General features: G+C 54.6%; 4 protein-coding genes across 4 annotated transcripts; 1 reads left to right on the plus strand and 3 right to left on the minus strand.

Moving 5' to 3' along the window:
* Positions 1–1,611: 1,611 nt before the first annotated feature.
* On the minus strand, positions 1,612–2,595 carry OSTLU_18072 (predicted protein; the record flags this gene model as incomplete). Its single annotated transcript, XM_001421396.1, has 1 exon — positions 1,612–2,595. One exon carries the CDS (start codon positions 2,593–2,595, stop codon positions 1,612–1,614), a length of 984 nt encoding a protein of 327 aa, XP_001421433.1.
* A 23-nt stretch (positions 2,596–2,618) lies between these two features.
* Positions 2,619–12,537, plus strand: OSTLU_27441 (predicted protein; the record flags this gene model as incomplete). The annotated part of the gene is made up of 2 exons (XM_001421218.1): positions 2,619–12,383; positions 12,460–12,537. Exons 1-2 carry the CDS (start codon positions 2,886–2,888, stop codon positions 12,535–12,537), a joined length of 9,576 nt encoding a protein of 3,191 aa, XP_001421255.1. The 5' UTR covers positions 2,619–2,885.
* A 65-nt stretch (positions 12,538–12,602) lies between these two features.
* On the minus strand, positions 12,603–13,964 carry OSTLU_27442 (predicted protein; the record flags this gene model as incomplete). Its single annotated transcript, XM_001421397.1, has 1 exon — positions 12,603–13,964. One exon carries the CDS (start codon positions 13,962–13,964, stop codon positions 12,603–12,605), a length of 1,362 nt encoding a protein of 453 aa, XP_001421434.1.
* A 130-nt stretch (positions 13,965–14,094) lies between these two features.
* Positions 14,095–15,036, minus strand: OSTLU_43339 (predicted protein; the record flags this gene model as incomplete). The annotated part of the gene is made up of 1 exon (XM_001421398.1): positions 14,095–15,036. The coding sequence occupies one exon, from the start codon at positions 15,034–15,036 to the stop codon at positions 14,095–14,097; it is 942 nt and encodes a 313-aa protein (XP_001421435.1).
* Between the last annotated feature and the right edge of the window lie 1,833 nt (positions 15,037–16,869).

The following is a 16,869-nucleotide window of genomic DNA, read 5'->3' on the forward strand; positions in this document are numbered from 1 at the left end:
ATATTAATGGATTTATGACAGTGTGTCTTAATAGTGAGGCTCCATATGTCCGACCGCGGGCACACATCCCCGCGGGGCGCCAGCAGGGTCAGGTCGCAATTTTGCGTTTTCCCGCTCAGCCTTCACTAGAAACGTGTCTAAACCGGCCACTTTTTAAATCTTGTTTTTTGCTAGGTTTTTACTGTCTCCGGGTCTCGGAGGAATCGCGTGGAGTGACCGGTTATGGGTTTAGTGGTTGGAGGTCCTGTGAGGAACTTTCTCTCCGTCACTTTTTTTCCATTTTTGAAAAAAAAAACGTCACATGTAAACTTTATAAATAAACCTATAACCTATAACCTATAACCTTGAAGGTTGAAATTTCTTAAGACCCGGGGTCCGCTGTTAAGGGGGGTCGGAACGCACAGAGAAATCGGGCTCGTCGTCCTGTGTATCAGCAGTCCTGTAGTAGGAAGTCATTTTTTGCTGTTTTGGGCATCCCTTGCGTTCAGAGATTCCATTCTGAAGAAATCTTAAGCGAGGGCACCAAAAACTCAAGGTCTCAACGGTCGCACGCTTCAGACTAGTTACATCTTCTGTACCTCCAAGCAGCGAAGTGCTCCTGTGTGTCAGGTTTGTCTCACCAAACACCGAGATCTTCGAGAAGACGAACACGTTCCGCTGAGAGTTTGCACGTGCACCTGTCTTCCTTTGCCTGATTTGTGAGCCATCACCCCAGATTTGAATGTGGCGTATCTTATCGCGACACTCTCGCTTAAGATCTCTTCAGAATGGAATCTCTGAACGCAAGCCGTGGATGTATTAAACTGTGAACGAGGCTAGTCATGGTTCGATTTTTTGGATTACAAGTGTAGGTCTACTTTTACGTTTCGTGGACTCCGCTTGAGTCGGCCGATGTCACCACGTCAGGTGTTTCGAGTGCACTAGAGACGTGACCGCCGATACACAGGACGTCGAGCTCGGCGTGCCTGATTTCACGACTCGGTGACCATGGTTTGAAACCGAAATGACCATCGGCTTCAGGCCCAGGCGCGGCCGCAATGCTACTTTAAACTTAATATATTTTTTTTGAAAAAAGAGTAGTAAGAGTAATAAAAATAAACTTTTTTTTTGAGTTGGGGCACCCCAACATGATAAAACCGCACATCGCGGCGAGCCATGCGCGACCATCAATTTGATGTCATGTCTAGTCAGGCTCTCGTGGTAAAAACGTAAGATGTGCTTATTACAGCATATGCCAATTGCGCAGTAAATCTCGAAGGACGACATCAAACATATCACAGAGCGCGCGCTTCACACCGTACAACACCATCTAAGGTACTTTCGACCGACGTTTTAGGCAATTTTGACTCGCCGACTGGTCTTTTCCAGTTGTGACGTCAGATTCGATACGATACTGGGTTACGATGCGTTGAGTTGGACTGTAGAGGCCTGTACCCTTACATGCACATCTTCCATGGAGCGCTGGAGAAAAGGCATTGTTGCATAATTATTGTCAAAATATAGATATTTTAATTTGACGCCACCATTATTAACTTTAAAATCAAGCCAGATCGCGACGACACTGAACATTTGAATGTGTATTCACACTTGAGAGACACTGGTTTCGGCAACTCACGATCGAGTACCGAAGACAAAATTAGCGCACTTTTTTCTATCATCTGCAGAATGCGAGTTTGGCGCATTTTTTACTGCGTCGCAGTGTTTCTTAGCCGCTTTGCACTGTTTGGAGCAGACATGCGGACATGCTGCCACCCAGGTTGGGTTGGAACATAGATGGCGCCTGCCTTCCGGCTTGCCGCAGCCCCGCGGAATCGATTCACAGGGAGCCATGTTGGGTAGATCAGGCGTTTCCCAGACGGTACCAGAGATACCATCGAAACCTGGGCACGTGTAATCGTCACTCAGAGTACAGCCAGTCGCCGCCGAGCCTTGACAAGATCTTTTCCAACCACCCAAACGCCTATGGCCCTTTGTACGCTTTTGGCAAGTACCCGTCGACACGTTGTACGCTTGTTTAGCTTCCTTAGTATCAAACGAGTGACACACGCATGAATCAATCAGTGGCAAAGCGCGGACCTGTACGGCCGGCTCATGCTCGCACGCCCAACACGAGTGTCCTCCAATACTGATCCCGAACCGCTGGCGCATCTCTGACGCGCAGACTTTCGCGCGTTCCTCCTCGTTGAGCTCCATTCCCGCGCAGGCACAAGCGCACTGTGCACGCGACCACTCCACTCCATCTGTCGCACCAACATAACCTCTCATATCATTCTCCAGTTGGGCGTGTTGGTCGTGGCATATTCTCGCACACGCCGCGAATGTCTTCATAGATTCTGGTAGTCCGTAGTGCACCGCGGCCTGGGACACCGCGTCGTCATCCATGAGTTTCCACCCCGTGACCCCCGAGCTCACTGGCCGCCGCCGCCGCCCGAGCTCACTTGACGGTGCATCCAAATCACCGCCCGCATCGCCTGGGTCCGTCGCCACCGCCGTGAACGGCGCATCCGCGTCAACGCCCGCGGCGACGTTCAGCGCCGCGGCCCCCACGAACAGCGCCAACGTCAAAGGTGACACACATTGCCTTCGAAACCCCATCCCGCGCGCGCGATCTGCTTTTTCGTCCACGCGGCGTCCACTCGCGAACGCGCGGATACCGTTCGCTCTCTCAGCGCCCTCCACGTCCGATCGGTTCGGAAGTGACGCGCGCGCGCAGAATAGTTTCGCGTCACAACGCAATTATTCATTCCCGTGTTGATTTTATTCTATTCCAGGGGGTATGGGTATAGAGTTTACAGTGCCTTCGTACGAGATATTTCCCAACACCCTTTAGTACCAAAACCTAATTGCGTATCTTCCCTCACTTTCCGACGTCACGCGCGCACGCGATGACGTCGGCGACGCCGAAACGACGGCGCGCGCGCAGATTTTTGTATGCGTTCGGAGGACCGACACTCTTATTTAACCTCATGCGCGTGTTTGCCATGTCCGGGCTCGTGGCAACAATTACAATGTCAACAGCCGCGGGCGCCGCCCACGGTGGAGGTGCGAGCATGGACGAGGGACCGGCGCAAATGCATTATATGCCTGATCGATTTCGCAGCCTCGCGGGCGGCGGCTGGCTTACTATCTCATCGAGAGACGTGCACAAGAGCCTGATGCCCATGCCTGGGATGCGCGGTGGCGGGGAAGGCGCGAATGAGTCAGCAGTAAGTGGCAGCGCGATGAAGGACGAGGTGAAGATCGATCTGGCCCACGGTGACCCAGACGGTGAGCGATCGTGCGATCTCGTGCATTACAAGTCATCCTCGAATGAGTTGGTGTGTTCACCACGTGCGGTGGATTGCTGTTTGGACGGACTCACGGCGCAGGAGCTCGCCAGCGTAAGCGATGGGTGCCCGTCGGTGAGACCAGAGCTGAACGTCGAGGTCAACGGTCAGCGATTGACGTGGGGCAGCGCTGGTAGAAATGGAAGGGACACGCTCACGGACGAAAGTCTCAAAGTGAGCCATGGGCAGACGCCGACGATCGTGGCGGTCGAGCCGGCTGAGGTTCGTCCCGGTGAGTTGATCACGGTGTACGGACGAACGTGCTTTGGCGATGTTTGGAAGAAAGATGAAGATGATGGTTCGTCTCTACGTGATGATCCCGACGCACTGCGAGATCTATTCTCGGTTGAAGCGAGCGCAAGAGAGGATCCGCGCCAAGAAATTGGATTGGAAAAGTCTCTCTACAAGGTGCTCATCGGTGACCTACCGTGCGAGGTTCGAGATCCACTCACAAACAGGTACTACCGATCCGAGCGCGGCGATGGTCCATACACAGCCCACCGGCAAACAGAGTGTGGACCCGTTAACGGTTGGTTTCAGTGCCGTGTACCCCAAGACATCGATTCCGGTCTTCATCTACTTCATTACGAGACGTACACCAGAGGCAATGCTGTGATCCTGTCTGAGGCGCTCAGATGGAATGCATCGGACGCGTCCAAGGGCTACGTGCTGTCAGTGGTTGATGATAAGTCGGAAGATGAAGATCCACCGCGTGTTTATAACATAACGCAGCTCTCGAAGGATGAGTCCAAACAGCGACTCCTTGTTGAGGGTGCGTCTCTTGATGCGCCAAATATCGTCGTCGAGCTTGACGGGGAGCGCTGTGGTGGAAAAAAGGTTGTGTCCAGATCTGGCATCGAGGTTGAATGCTCAGGTTCAGCTGGAGCGAGCTCGCAGTATCACTACGGCCCCCCCGCGTGGCTGCGTGAAGACTGGGTGTTCAAGGACAAGAATAATAAGTTTGTCGGTGGCAAAGCGTGGTCTAACGCTCTCCACGTTTTGAAGCAGCGTGGAGAAAGGTACAACCCTCTCGCCGACGAAGTCATGGACGCTTTAAGCTCGGCATTGGCAACGAATGGCATTGTCCGCGGGTACAAGATCGAGAAAGTTCAACAGTATCTCACGAGCCCATCGGTTGGATCACCATATGTTGAGGCAACTAGCGGCATGAAAGCGGCGCACGCCGGACTCATCCGTCACCGAAGGATACGGAATGCTGTGTTTGAACGTGTAAGCGGAGTCATCACCGCCAAAGCAAACGGGCGAATGCGCGTGGCGATCGCCAATGCGGCGGGCAATAACATGGTGCTTCGTGTGCGACATGTTTCCGACAACTTAAATGTATTCAAACCTTGGTTGTTAGTTTCCAAATTTTGCGGCACCAGATACAGCAGACAAAACATTTATCGATACGGCTTTTCACAGTGGTTCAGTGTTCGTGGTAACGAAAAATACTATATGGAATTTCTGATGAACTTGGACCCCAGATACTTGCACAATTTCGGGGGATTCGATGTTAAGATGGAATTTTCCTACGACGCGGGTAATCCTGCGGGATCAATTGGGCAACTTACGCACACGACAACGCCTCACGTGCCCAAACGAGCGCATGGTGGCGATTACGTCGTGCGCTTTAGCGGCGCTTCGAAAACTGCGATCAGATTCGCTCATAATGCAACTTCTTCAAGAAGCAATTTTGAGTGGAAACTCTTCAGTGGCGGCAAGACCATCGAGTTCAATACGAAGAATTGGTTGCATGCACGCGAACACGTGCGGAAAGTTAGAGACGCTCTGCGATGGGCTAACTGTACCGCGCTGCCTGAAGACTCAAAGATGTGGGACGCGGACTCGACCCATTCTTCGCACCCATTCGACGTCGAGAATCGATGGCTCATGGTGCGTGATACGCAGACCTTCAAAGAGCCCACCACAGATTGGAACTTCATATGGCAACGTCGCATGGGCGGATTCAGAGGCGCGTCGATCGACTGGAGTACCTCGTACTGTTCGACACACAGTCAAAAATTTGATTTGTCGTCACTACCCCCAGGAAGAGTCATCACTCCTTCTTCTCATTTCGACGTACCTGCATCTTCTCGTGCGACGACGAATAAGTTTCTGAACTTTGCCTACAAAGTCACTCCGGGTACGCGAGCGACCTTGTTACTTCGTCTAAAGTACCGAAGCGGTAATCGGGACATATCGACCACGTGCGCGGTTCTCCTCACCCATGAACAAGCGACTGGGAACGTGAAGAACTTCGATCACCCAGCGTGTGTGGACCTTCGAAGCGTCTTCAAGGATGATGGAGAGTGGCACTTTATTTCATTCGATTGGCGAACTGCGTTGGCCGGTGGTGAGTATGCCCCGAGTTATTTGGGCGAGGCTATGTTCCCGCATAAAGTGCAAGTTCAACTCGATGGTATCGGTGTCGGCGCGCAGAGATTCCTCGGCAAGTGTCCGAATAAACAGCGCTTAGCGGAAATGTATGTCGGTGATGAAGGAAGTGAACTGCGCGGTTACCTCTGGTTGGATAGCGTTTCTGTGACACAGGAACGCTACTCTCCTCAACGAGTCGAGACGCCCTCTGCACAGCTCGGAGGTATGCAAGAAGGCGTTCACGCAATCACAGATATTGAATATTCGGTCATCAGCCGAAGCGATGGCTCTAAGTGCAAATCGCTGTCGGACTGTGATATCATCGTGAGCCTGCGTCAGGTGAAGAGATGCATTGATGCGCAGTCGCGAGGCGATTTCAATATTTCGCCGATGGTGATGTCACAGACGAGTCCAAACCCGCAACCCGCGACGGTCTCGTGTGGTCGTCACTATGCAGCGAACTGCTCGACTTGTCCGTGGAAGGTGTCCGCGGAAGGTGTCCGTGGAAGGTGGATGGGCTGGAAATATTGCAATGGTGCGTGCGAATGGAGATGGCACGGGCGTATCAATGCAGGTGGCACGTGCGTGTCAAAGCCAGCTCCAACTCCTCCGGCAATAACAGTCACGGATCGTACTTCTTCAACACGTGGAACCGTCACTGCACAGATCACAGGGGGGACGATGACGCAATTTTCCACCTCTGCCAATTCATCTGAAGTGCAGGACGCATTACGTCATGTCCTCGGAGCGCACGACGGAGGCTTCGTGGTGAGTCCAAGCATGGATTTGTTTGATGCGTGCGGTGTGAGCGCTCATCGCATGCGCGTTGCGCATGCGAGCGATCTCGAATCGATCCAAGCGCGGTACAAAGAAGTCGTCAATGGTGTGCCCCTGGGAATGCTACCGAAATCTTCCCGAGGCCGCACTGCGGAAAATGACGCAGGTCTCCTTAATATAACTGTGAATGTCTCAGGCGGCCTCGCTGAGATAGTCGCGACAGACGAGTCGAGCGATTTCATCGGTATGGTGCCCCTGGACACGAGAACAGATCTCGATGTGCGCGCCTTGATTCGCGGTGGCGACGCCGTGTTGGCGACGGCTGTTGTGACGGATGGCGACACAGTCGTACCATGTTCTGTCTCACCTGACCGTATGTCTGCGACTGGCTTCAAACAAGTTCCGAACGGGCAGGCATTCGTTGGCGATGCTTCTTGCCACATCATTGTGCCACACGAGGAAGTTGCATCTGACGCGACCGTGCACGCTCCGACGGAGTTGAATCAGGATGGTTTTCCCTCACTCGGTGAGTCCGTGAGTCAATCGAGTCCGACAGACCAGAAACGTCGACGGGACGTCGAAACTATCCGTCGGCGCAGCATGTCAAACTCGCTAAAATTTCCTGGCCATGATACCTGGGCAAAACGAGATCTATCGATGAGTAGATCCGATCTTGGACGATTAACAGTCACAGTGGTTGGTTTTGGTGCGCGTGTGCACAACGGCGCCGCGCACCGTAGAGCTGCGAATCACGCGCGGAAACTGTTGAAAACGGAACTCGTCGCGAAGGATGCAGGTCAGGGGAGTCTCAACAATACGAAAAGCAAGTATGAATTTCCGGCGGGCGCGGGTCGATTCAGTGATCCATCGACGTGGGGTCCTCGGGGAGTGCCGGACCAAAACTCGACGGATATGCTCTTTATTCCTGCCGGTTTCAATCTTACTCTGGATGTCGCCGATACGTACTTCCGCGTGTGGGTGATTGAGGGGCACCTAAATTTCCAACGGGGCATGAACATCACGATGCAAGCAGAAATGATCGTCATCAACGGCGACGACGCACACTTTAGCATTGGGAGTGAAACACGTCCCTTTGAAGATCAGGCGAATATCATCATGCACGGTCACTGGCGATCCCTCGGCTTGCCCAAATATGGGGTGAAGTGCATCTCACTGACGAGCGGACGATTAACATTCTATGGTCAGCACGTCACGCCTTGGATGGAACTGGCCACTACGGCTTCAGCTAACGCAAACGTTATTTCCGTCAGAAGCAAGGAAGGCAAGACTCCAGATCTCGCCGGATGGAAACCGGGTGCGAGTATTGTGGTGACGTCAACCTCTTACGGGGACAGGAGATGTCGGCAAAACCGTACAGACGACTGTCAACCCGAGGAGCGCGTTATTGAATCTGTCACTCCTAGAGGCAACTTTGCGGACATAACTCTCGATCGACCGTTGAAGTATGAACATTTGGGTGAATCCGTGAATGTGGCGGGAAGCCCCCGCGGGGCTACGATTGAGCGTCGTGCTGAAGTAATGCTTCTCACGAGAAATATCAACGTGCGCGGCACGACTGAACACAATGGGTATAAGCTCGTCGGCTTTGGCGCGCACACTATGATGATGTCTGGTCAAATGGTGTTGAAAAATGTTGAATTCGGCCCAAACGTCGGACAGGCCTTCCAACTGGGTCGGTATGCCATCCACTACCACACGCCCAATGAAAAGATGTTCAAATATGGTTTGACAGCCTCAAATGACCCGAGGATGCAGGGCGCAGACCAGCGCTTGAGTCGTGTGGAGGGAGTCTCGGTCCACCAATCAAACAACCGTGCGATCGCGGTGCATGGTTGTTATCGACTGAACATCATTAACAACGTCGCGTACAACATCTTGGGACATGGGATGTTCGTTGAAGATGGTGTGGAAATGTGGAACCTCTTCAAGGACAACGTTGTTTCTCTAGTGCATCGCTCTTTCTCTCTTTTGAACACTGATCAAACACCTGCAGCGTTTTGGATATCGAACGCTAACAATTTCTTCATCGGTAATCGAGTGTCATCGAGTAATCATCATGGATATTGGTTTGACCCACCAGGAGGACCTACCGGACCGTCGTCGCGAACGCTCACGGGGCCTTTGGAAATCCAAAAATTAAGCACTCGGAAGGTACCGCTCGGCCAGTTTGAAAATAACAGAGCCCACTCGAATGGCCACTCCGGACTTTGGATTGATCAAATAAACACGGTCTTGCAGCAAGGCGGCAGGCTCAGAATGTACATGGTCGGTACCCACGTATGGAACAATGGAATCAACGGTTTCGGAATGATTACCGGCGTTGGGCATCTACAGATTGTGAATACGTTTGCCATGGGCAACGGGATTGACATCATGTATATCAAGTCGACTGGTGCGACGTGGGCGATGCCGACGAATGGTTGGTCCGGTAACTTGGTGTACAACGCCACCCTTCGCGGTGACCCGAAACGCAATACCCAGGCAATCGGCTGTCCGCACGGCGGATGGGTAACATTTAACGATATCCTCATTAGTGGCTATCAAAGTAGGTTGCCCCCAATACACCACTGCGCTGTGTGTCCGGGTTTCAAAGGCGGCATGGAAGTTCGTTTCATGAATATGAAATTCGTCGACAGTGATACAAGGCGGCTCCGCGGTGGTTCAACATCTCGACCGCGCGTATTCTGGAACGGGTACAACTCCAACCTTTTGCTCGACGTGGATGGGACCCTGAGTGGATCGCCAGGTCCACGATGGGCGCATTCAGTCAAGGGCGCCAGTGATGATCCCAGGAACCGGCCGACGGGTCATTTTCCGCCAGAACACTGCACCCTCAATGATCACATCGGAGGTGTTGTTTGCGACGCCAACACTGTGTCGTTGCGAGAGGTGCAGTGGCGCCGTATCAAGCCCATGACCCTTATACCCATGGCGATGCAGACAGCACCTGATCAAAATGCAGGGCAAGTGAACTTTTATCATTACGACCATATCGAGCGACGTTTCAATTGGCGTACGACATTGGTTATGGTTAAAAGTCCGAACGCGAAGCCATACATCCATAACTTTACGTTTAAGTTTAAAACATGGCAAATTGATGACCCGGACGCTTGGTACATGGAGGTCCGTGAGCTTCAGCCCAATGAATGGGCTATAATGCGATTCCCCACACTCCGCAATCCGTGGCGTTGGAACTTGAATTCAAGAATACCGACGGTCACATTGAATAACTACAATCAAAGTGATTATAGTTTCAATGAGAGCAAGGCCATCACCACCACGAGCAACGAATGGCTGAGTTGGAAAAATCACAAGTTCGGCGACCACACATACCTACCCGTTGTGGAGACAAGGGATGTTAATGTAAAGCCAGATCCAGGGCTGCTCGATATCATGATATCTGGCAAGCGCGAACAAGGATGGACACAATCGTACGCCCTCGGTGCCAACTATGATGGCGCGCGTGAAGATATGCCCGTCTGCACCACTTCATGCGGAAGCTCGGCAAAGTCAACATGTGGCATGAAACGCTACAACTGCAGACCGGGCGACAAGAAACGATGTTTGCCGATGGAAAAGCCTGCAAACTGCTTCGACAATCGACCTATACCCGAGGTAGATCCCGAGCCTAAAACTTTTTCCTGGTGCGACTCAAACGAAGTTTGGTCTCCGCCGGCATTCGGGGATGACGTCATGATCAAGGCTGGTTGGACGGTCATCTTAGATGAAACCTGTCTGGTGACCAACATAACTAGACACGTGGATTTATATGGGTCCCTGTTGCTTCGTGATCCAGGCGCTGGTAAAACCATCAAGTTCCGAGCGCAGACCATCCACGTCGCGGCTGGGATTGGATACCTCGAAGCTGGTGACCAGGATGATCCGATATCGAATGGCGACGTTCGTATCGAGCTTTATGGGAACAGATTTTCTAACGCTCGAATGGGCTACGGTATGGAGACAAAGTACATCGCCGTTCTCGGACACCTCAGCCTCGTCGGAAAGGCGAGCGTGGAGCAAACGTGGTCGACGCTTAGAAGCGATGCGCCCGCGGGAAGCAGTACAATTGAAACGACAGCCTGTGGCGGTTGGAATACTGGCGACACGCTCATGATTGGTGGCGCTATGCACAATTGGACCGGGATCAAGCATGCTTGGTTTTTGAGCGCGGAGCGCTGTGATATTTCCTCCATAGCAGTTGCGAGCGAAGGTTGCGTCATACGGTGTACTTCCAGCTTCAACTACACGCACTCAGGCCCGGCCCAAAAGCACGAGGTCAGTTTTGGTGGAATGCCAGTGACTCTCATGCATAGGCGCTCTCCAGGTGGGCGCGTGCAGGTAGTTGGCATGGAAGACAAAAACAAGGCACTGGCAGAGCAGCACTATGGTGCTGTTATTACTATCCTGAAACCGAAAAAGAAAGGCTATGACGCAAAATTGGCTAAGAGATTCAAGATAGAACTCAAGACGCCCGAGCGCATGCAAGCGGCAACTGAAAGCATGAAACATGATCCCCCGCCTGAATGCCACCGCAGACAAGGTTCGGCTGTGATCGTCAATGTCAACTTTGCGCATTGCGGTCAGCGGCACTCTAGTCGCGCGTGTGTTTCTTTTGCCGCCGGTATTGGCGCTGAGTATCGAGCTACGTTCGCAGAAACGACATCGATGGCACTCGTTGCGAACAACACATTTGCGGACGCCTACAATTTTGCCGTGAGCGCAGCAGGAGATGGAATTATTATAGAGAATAACGCCATCGCACAAACCTATCACGGTGGATTCGAGGTCTCTGGTGCGAACAACACAATGTCTAATAACGCAGCTGTTCGATTATTCGACGATGTTAGTGATTACTTTCACGACATTGGGTCGGTTGGTTTCAAGTTGTCGGGATCAGGGAAATGGTATACTAACGTCGTCGCCTCCGTGCAGTACACTGGGTTTAAAATTCCTGGATATCCGTGCGAAATGATGACTCCAGACGTGGAGGATGAGGGTTTAGACGTTCGCGCTGTGACCACCGTTCCCGCCGAACCTACAATGCGTGACCTTCGCGCGTATGGTGGCATGGTAGGCGTGAATCTGCGGGGCGGGCGTACTCGGATGGTCACACGTGAACCGGTGGAGGCCTACGCGCCGCTCGAGTGTCGCCAATGGAGCGACTTCGAGATTCGTTCAATGGTTTGGTACGGCGTAACCACGTTTGGTCAGGGAAAAACGTCTATTGTGTTGAAAAACTTTAATATTTGGGACACCGGACTTGGTTTCGCGCTGTGGATGGTCAACGGTGGCTCAGCCGCAGGTTCGAGCAGCGAGCGAGGGCATTTCGCAGAAATCAGTGACACGACGATAATCGGTTCTGCAAGTCGATGTAGAAACGACGGCATTGGGTTTCCCGCGTTTTACTTAACGGCAGAACCGTACCGGCCGGATCAAGGAGTGAAAACGCCATCGCGCTTTGGTGGAACGACGCTAAGAAACATAAGGTTTCGCGATTTCGGCGCATGTGAAAAGAAAGGCGTTCGTCAAGTTCGTCAAAAGAATTACGCATTGGTGAACGCCATGAACCGTGGGCGATACGCGTGGGTTTACTACGACAACGCGAACCCCGTGCGATCTTCTGGCTTGAGCTTTAAGGGTGTACCATTCGAAAACAGGTTACTCATGATCCATCCAAGCTGGGGTCGAATAGGCAATGGGAAATGGGGCTGTGCCCAAATGTACTGCGACGGACATCGCAACACGTTTGTGATGGATGAGGACGGTTCGCTGCTCGGTGATAACGCCGCATTCGGGACCATCTTGCCCGAAAACGAGATTGGTTGGTTCAAGAAACTGGCCTATATCGATCCGCTCAGCCGTGACATTCTTGAAGATTTGGTTCCATTCACACACCAGTGGCTGCCCAACGGTACCAAACTGACGCCCATGCGAGGGAAGCTCTACGACGAGCCAGGCCATCTCAAAATGGGCTGTCGAAAGGAGGCTTCATGGCAGGCGTGGCTCTGTCCCGAACACAGGCACAGGCAAATAATCCACGAAAGTTTGGACGGCGATCACACGAAGAGGCGCATCTCCCCAACTTCTGTTCTCACAGAGCTACCATCTCAGAGCAAGCGTTTCATGTCTCTGTACACTGGGCCTGCGAAATACGGAGGAAACTCCTCGACCGAGGGCAATAACATCCAAGCGCTCGATCGAGGCTAGGAGCTCGAGCGCTTGTTCCACCGCGGCGTCTCCGATGGCGTGCACGGCGATCTGAAGACCCGCTGCGTCCGCGAGAGTGGCTTGCTTGCGCAAAATTTTCTCTCTTTTACCTCTGGGGTACATCAAATGTCCAGACGTCGACCCGTCGTCTAGATACGGCGCCATCATCGCCGCGGTTCGCCCGCCCAAGCTACCGTCGAGAAACGCCTTGACGCCGCCCAATCGAACCCGAGAAGCCGCGGTCTCATTCTCTCGCGTCCAACCACTGTTCCACGCGACGTGGGATTGAACGCTTGCCCAGTCCCCGAGTGGCATGTACGACGTGATGCGAATCGGAAGGTCGCCGACCGCGTCCCATCGCTCGAGCGTCTCAAAATCTTCCCAGAGCTGCGCGTATCCATCCGCGCCCGCCACCAAGCTCTCGATGTCCCCGAAATCACCCACGGTCGTGATTCCTTTACTGAGTAAGTACTCAAACGCCCGTTTAAACGCTTCATCGCGCTCGCTCCGCGACCGCTTCGGCACCGCGTTCGACATCGCCGCCGTGGCCAACTCCTTTAGAATCCCAGTCGGCGCCCCCTCGTCGTCCAACTCCACGATCCCACCCGCGATCACCGTCTTCGCGCCCGTGATCTTCGCGATTTCCAACGCCGCCTCGCTCGCGAATCCGACGTGTCCGCACGTCCGCGTGACCCACACCTTCGCTCCGACGAATCGTTCGTCGCCGCGCGTCCACGCGTTCGACGGCGTCTCGCCGCCCCACGACGTCTCGTCCCAACCGTGTCCCAGCACCCATTTTTCCTTCCCAGCGTCGATCGCTCGCGCGAGGGTCTCTATGAACTCTTCTTTGGACCGCACGCCTCGCAGATCGAGCGCGTCGAGCGCGAATCCGCCCGTGACGACGTGCGCGTGCGCGTCGACGAAGCCGCTTCGCAGCGCGCGCCCGCCGCAGTCCAACACGACGCCGAATCTCGTCGACGGAACGTCTTCGACGGCGATGATTCGCCCGTGTCGGGATACCGTGATGTCTTTGATCGCGCCCGCGTCGCCGACGGCGCAGTTCGCGAACGTGGTGACGTCGGCGTCGCGTTCGGCGTCGGTCGAGTGATGACGCGCGCGAGCTGGACCGGTGGTTTTAGCGCCGTAGCCGAGCGGGCAGGCGGAGAATCGAGCCTCGAACGCGGGCCAGGCGATCGCGAGGAGTGCGCTCGCGATTGCGAGGGCGAACGCGACGTCGCGGGGGGTCCATCGCATGGCGCGGGAGCGCGCGCGAGGCGGACGCTGACGCGAGGAGCGGCGAGCGGGCGCGTGGCGGCGGCGGCGGTATGATTACATGAATGCCTGCGTGCTGGACGATCGGTGGTCGTCGTGAACGCGAGACGCTCTATTTGTTGTTGCTTTCGGCTTCGGAAATTTTTCTGAGAGCCTCCTTTTGAGACGCGTCGAACGCGTGCTGCATGTCTCGCTCGTTCCAACGCAAACATCTTCGAAGCGAATTGATGAAATCGCCCGTTTGATCGGCGTAGTTGATGGTGGGAATCGGGTATTGGCTCATGCGGACGAACACGGAATCCCCGCTCTCGAGCTCGCAGCGATCGCGGCCGTCGAAGGAGACCCAGGCGGAACATCGAGCGTCTTGCGCAACGCGTAGCTCGATTTCGACGCTGTCGGGGAAAATGACGGGTCGGAAAGACAGCGTGTGTGGGCAAATCGGAGTCATCAAGATTGCTGGAACGTTCGGGTGCACCATCGAACCTCCAGCGGACACGCTGTAAGCAGTGGAACCGGTGGCGGTGGCGACAATGACGCCGTCGGCTTGAATAGTCGTGATGAGTTCTCCGCGATCGTACGCCTCAATTTGAGATAAATACGGACTTGGACCTCGATCAACGAGCAACTCATTCAAGACGGTGATCTTTTTCGTGAATTCGCCCGTTCCACCGCTTCCGATCTTGTCCTTTGCCTTGACCAGTGTACACTCGAGACGCATGCGAAGCGTAATCGGCACGCCTCCTTGGATGTTCACCACGGGCTTCCCTCGTCCGATGGATTGAAGCAAGCTCGAAGCCATTTCGTCCGATGGGTGGCTTGTCAAAAACCCGAGCGAGCCGAAATGGAACCCGAGAAGCGGCGGCACTGGCCCTTGGAATAACTTGCTCGCGTGCAGGATGACGCCGTCACCGCCCAAACACACGATGATATCAGTTGTACCCCAGTCCTCTTGAGGGATGATGCCGTCCACTTTGCGCAGTTTTTCGGCATTTTTTAAAACTACCGCTCTGTGCAGGGTGTCTTCGAGGATGTCTGCGTTCGCCAATTCATCCATGACGTCTTCGTCGAGGACGACGGTGATCCCCATCGTCATCATCGCGTGCGCGATCTCTATGAGTTCTGGCAGCAGGCCAAAGCCAATCTTCTTCAGTAAGAAAACACGCCGCGGTTGTTGACGCCATACCAATATCAATTGTTGCGTGCTCGGGTGAGATATCTTCAGTTCCCGGTTCTCGACGAGCTCGCGCGTGCACGAGAAACCGTCGGTTCGAATTATGTACATATCCGGAGCGTCCGTCAGAGAGCTGTGTTCGCCAACGACAATTTCTTCCCCGTTTGCAGTACTATCGAATTCATGATCCGCGATAAACTTTTCTCCGTTGAATGTCTTGTTATTCAACTTCGCGGCGTACTCGCGAACAAACGCCTCCTGTGCGATCGATCCGAAGTCGCACACGAGCGATTCAGCCGAGAGCGCCTCGTCGACGTCCATTCCTTGGTGCACACGCCAGCACGCGACGAGTGATCCGGTCCGTCCAATTCCAGCTTTACAGTGCACCAGGATCGGTCGCATCTTGTCATCGTTTACAGTCTCGATGAATCGTTTCACATCCTCCTCCGTCGGCGGCTCCATGTCGGGAATCGGTATGTGTACGATGTTGAGCGCGCTCGCGCCGAACGTCCCTTGGCCCGAGCCTCCCCCGAACGCTTGTAGCCACTGGTTATCTCTATCGCTCCCGCGCAAATCGATGACAGTTTTGAAGTTGTTGCGAACCAGCCAAGCTCGACCTTCCGCGGTGGGCTGCCCTCCTCGATAATACGCCGCAGCGCTCTCGTCGCCAACTTCGGTGACGATTTGCAAGTTTGGGATCGCCGTTCCGCTCGGCGCGTTCGGCGCGCGTAATCGCGGATGCACCAAGTCCAGCGACGCGCTTCGAAGCGCCTCGAAGCGATGCCGCACCGTTACCGAGCATCCGCCGATCTCTTCGCACGACTGTTCCAGTATCACTCGCAACTCCCACAGCGCCGTGCGAAGACGCGACAACTCCTTACTTCGCAAGTTGTTACTGAACCTCCCGGCGACTTCCGCGGCGGACGCGTACACGACCATCCTCCCCAACGCCTCCGTCACCTCTCCCGAGCATGAAGCGAGCGTGTTATTCGAAAAGTCCACCTCGCACTCCGCCGATAAGACGTCGGCGAACGACGCCAGCACCGCGCGTTCTAATTGCGCCGCCAACTGCGGCAACGGGACGTAACTCTGATCCGAGGTCGAAGGAAACTCCACGACATCTCCCTTTTCCTGTTTCTTCGCCCCGGTATCGACCGACGGGAACATTTCAGACTCTGAAATCGCGCGTCGCTCGCCGCCGCCTCGACCTCGCGACGCGTCCCGCGCGTTCGGGCGCGCACCTCCGAAGGCCGAGCGCCGTCCGGGCAAATGCGCGCGCCGCGCCGTCACTGTGCATACATTAGACCGTTCACGCGCGAGTTTCGTCGTCGACGACGCGCTGACGCGCGATGCCGCGGCGATCATCGTCCCGCTCGCCATCCCTCGTCACCGGGCGCCGCACACGATTCCCGCGCGCTCGCGCGTCCGCGGGACTCGCGAGACCTCGCGACGGGCGCGAACGATGCTCTCGCGCTCGTTCCACGCGCTCTTCCGGCGATCGCGGCGTGCGCGTGCGTCGACGCGCGCGCGTGTGCGCCCGGGCGCGACGCGACGGCGAAGCGCGAAAACGCCCTCGCGCGCGTCGCGACGCCCAGCTTCGCGAAACCGAAACGTCCGAACCTTTAAGCGCCGTCATCGCAATCTACTCGAAGCACGATCAGTGTCGCGAACCACACCATCGATCGAACGCGCGACGAGCACCGCTTCGCGAAACAT

The sequence above is a fragment of the Ostreococcus lucimarinus genome, chromosome 14 (genome assembly GCF_000092065.1).
Source record: "Ostreococcus lucimarinus CCE9901 chromosome 14, complete sequence".
NCBI classification, from domain to species: Eukaryota; Viridiplantae; Chlorophyta; class Mamiellophyceae; order Mamiellales; family Bathycoccaceae; genus Ostreococcus; species Ostreococcus sp. 'lucimarinus'.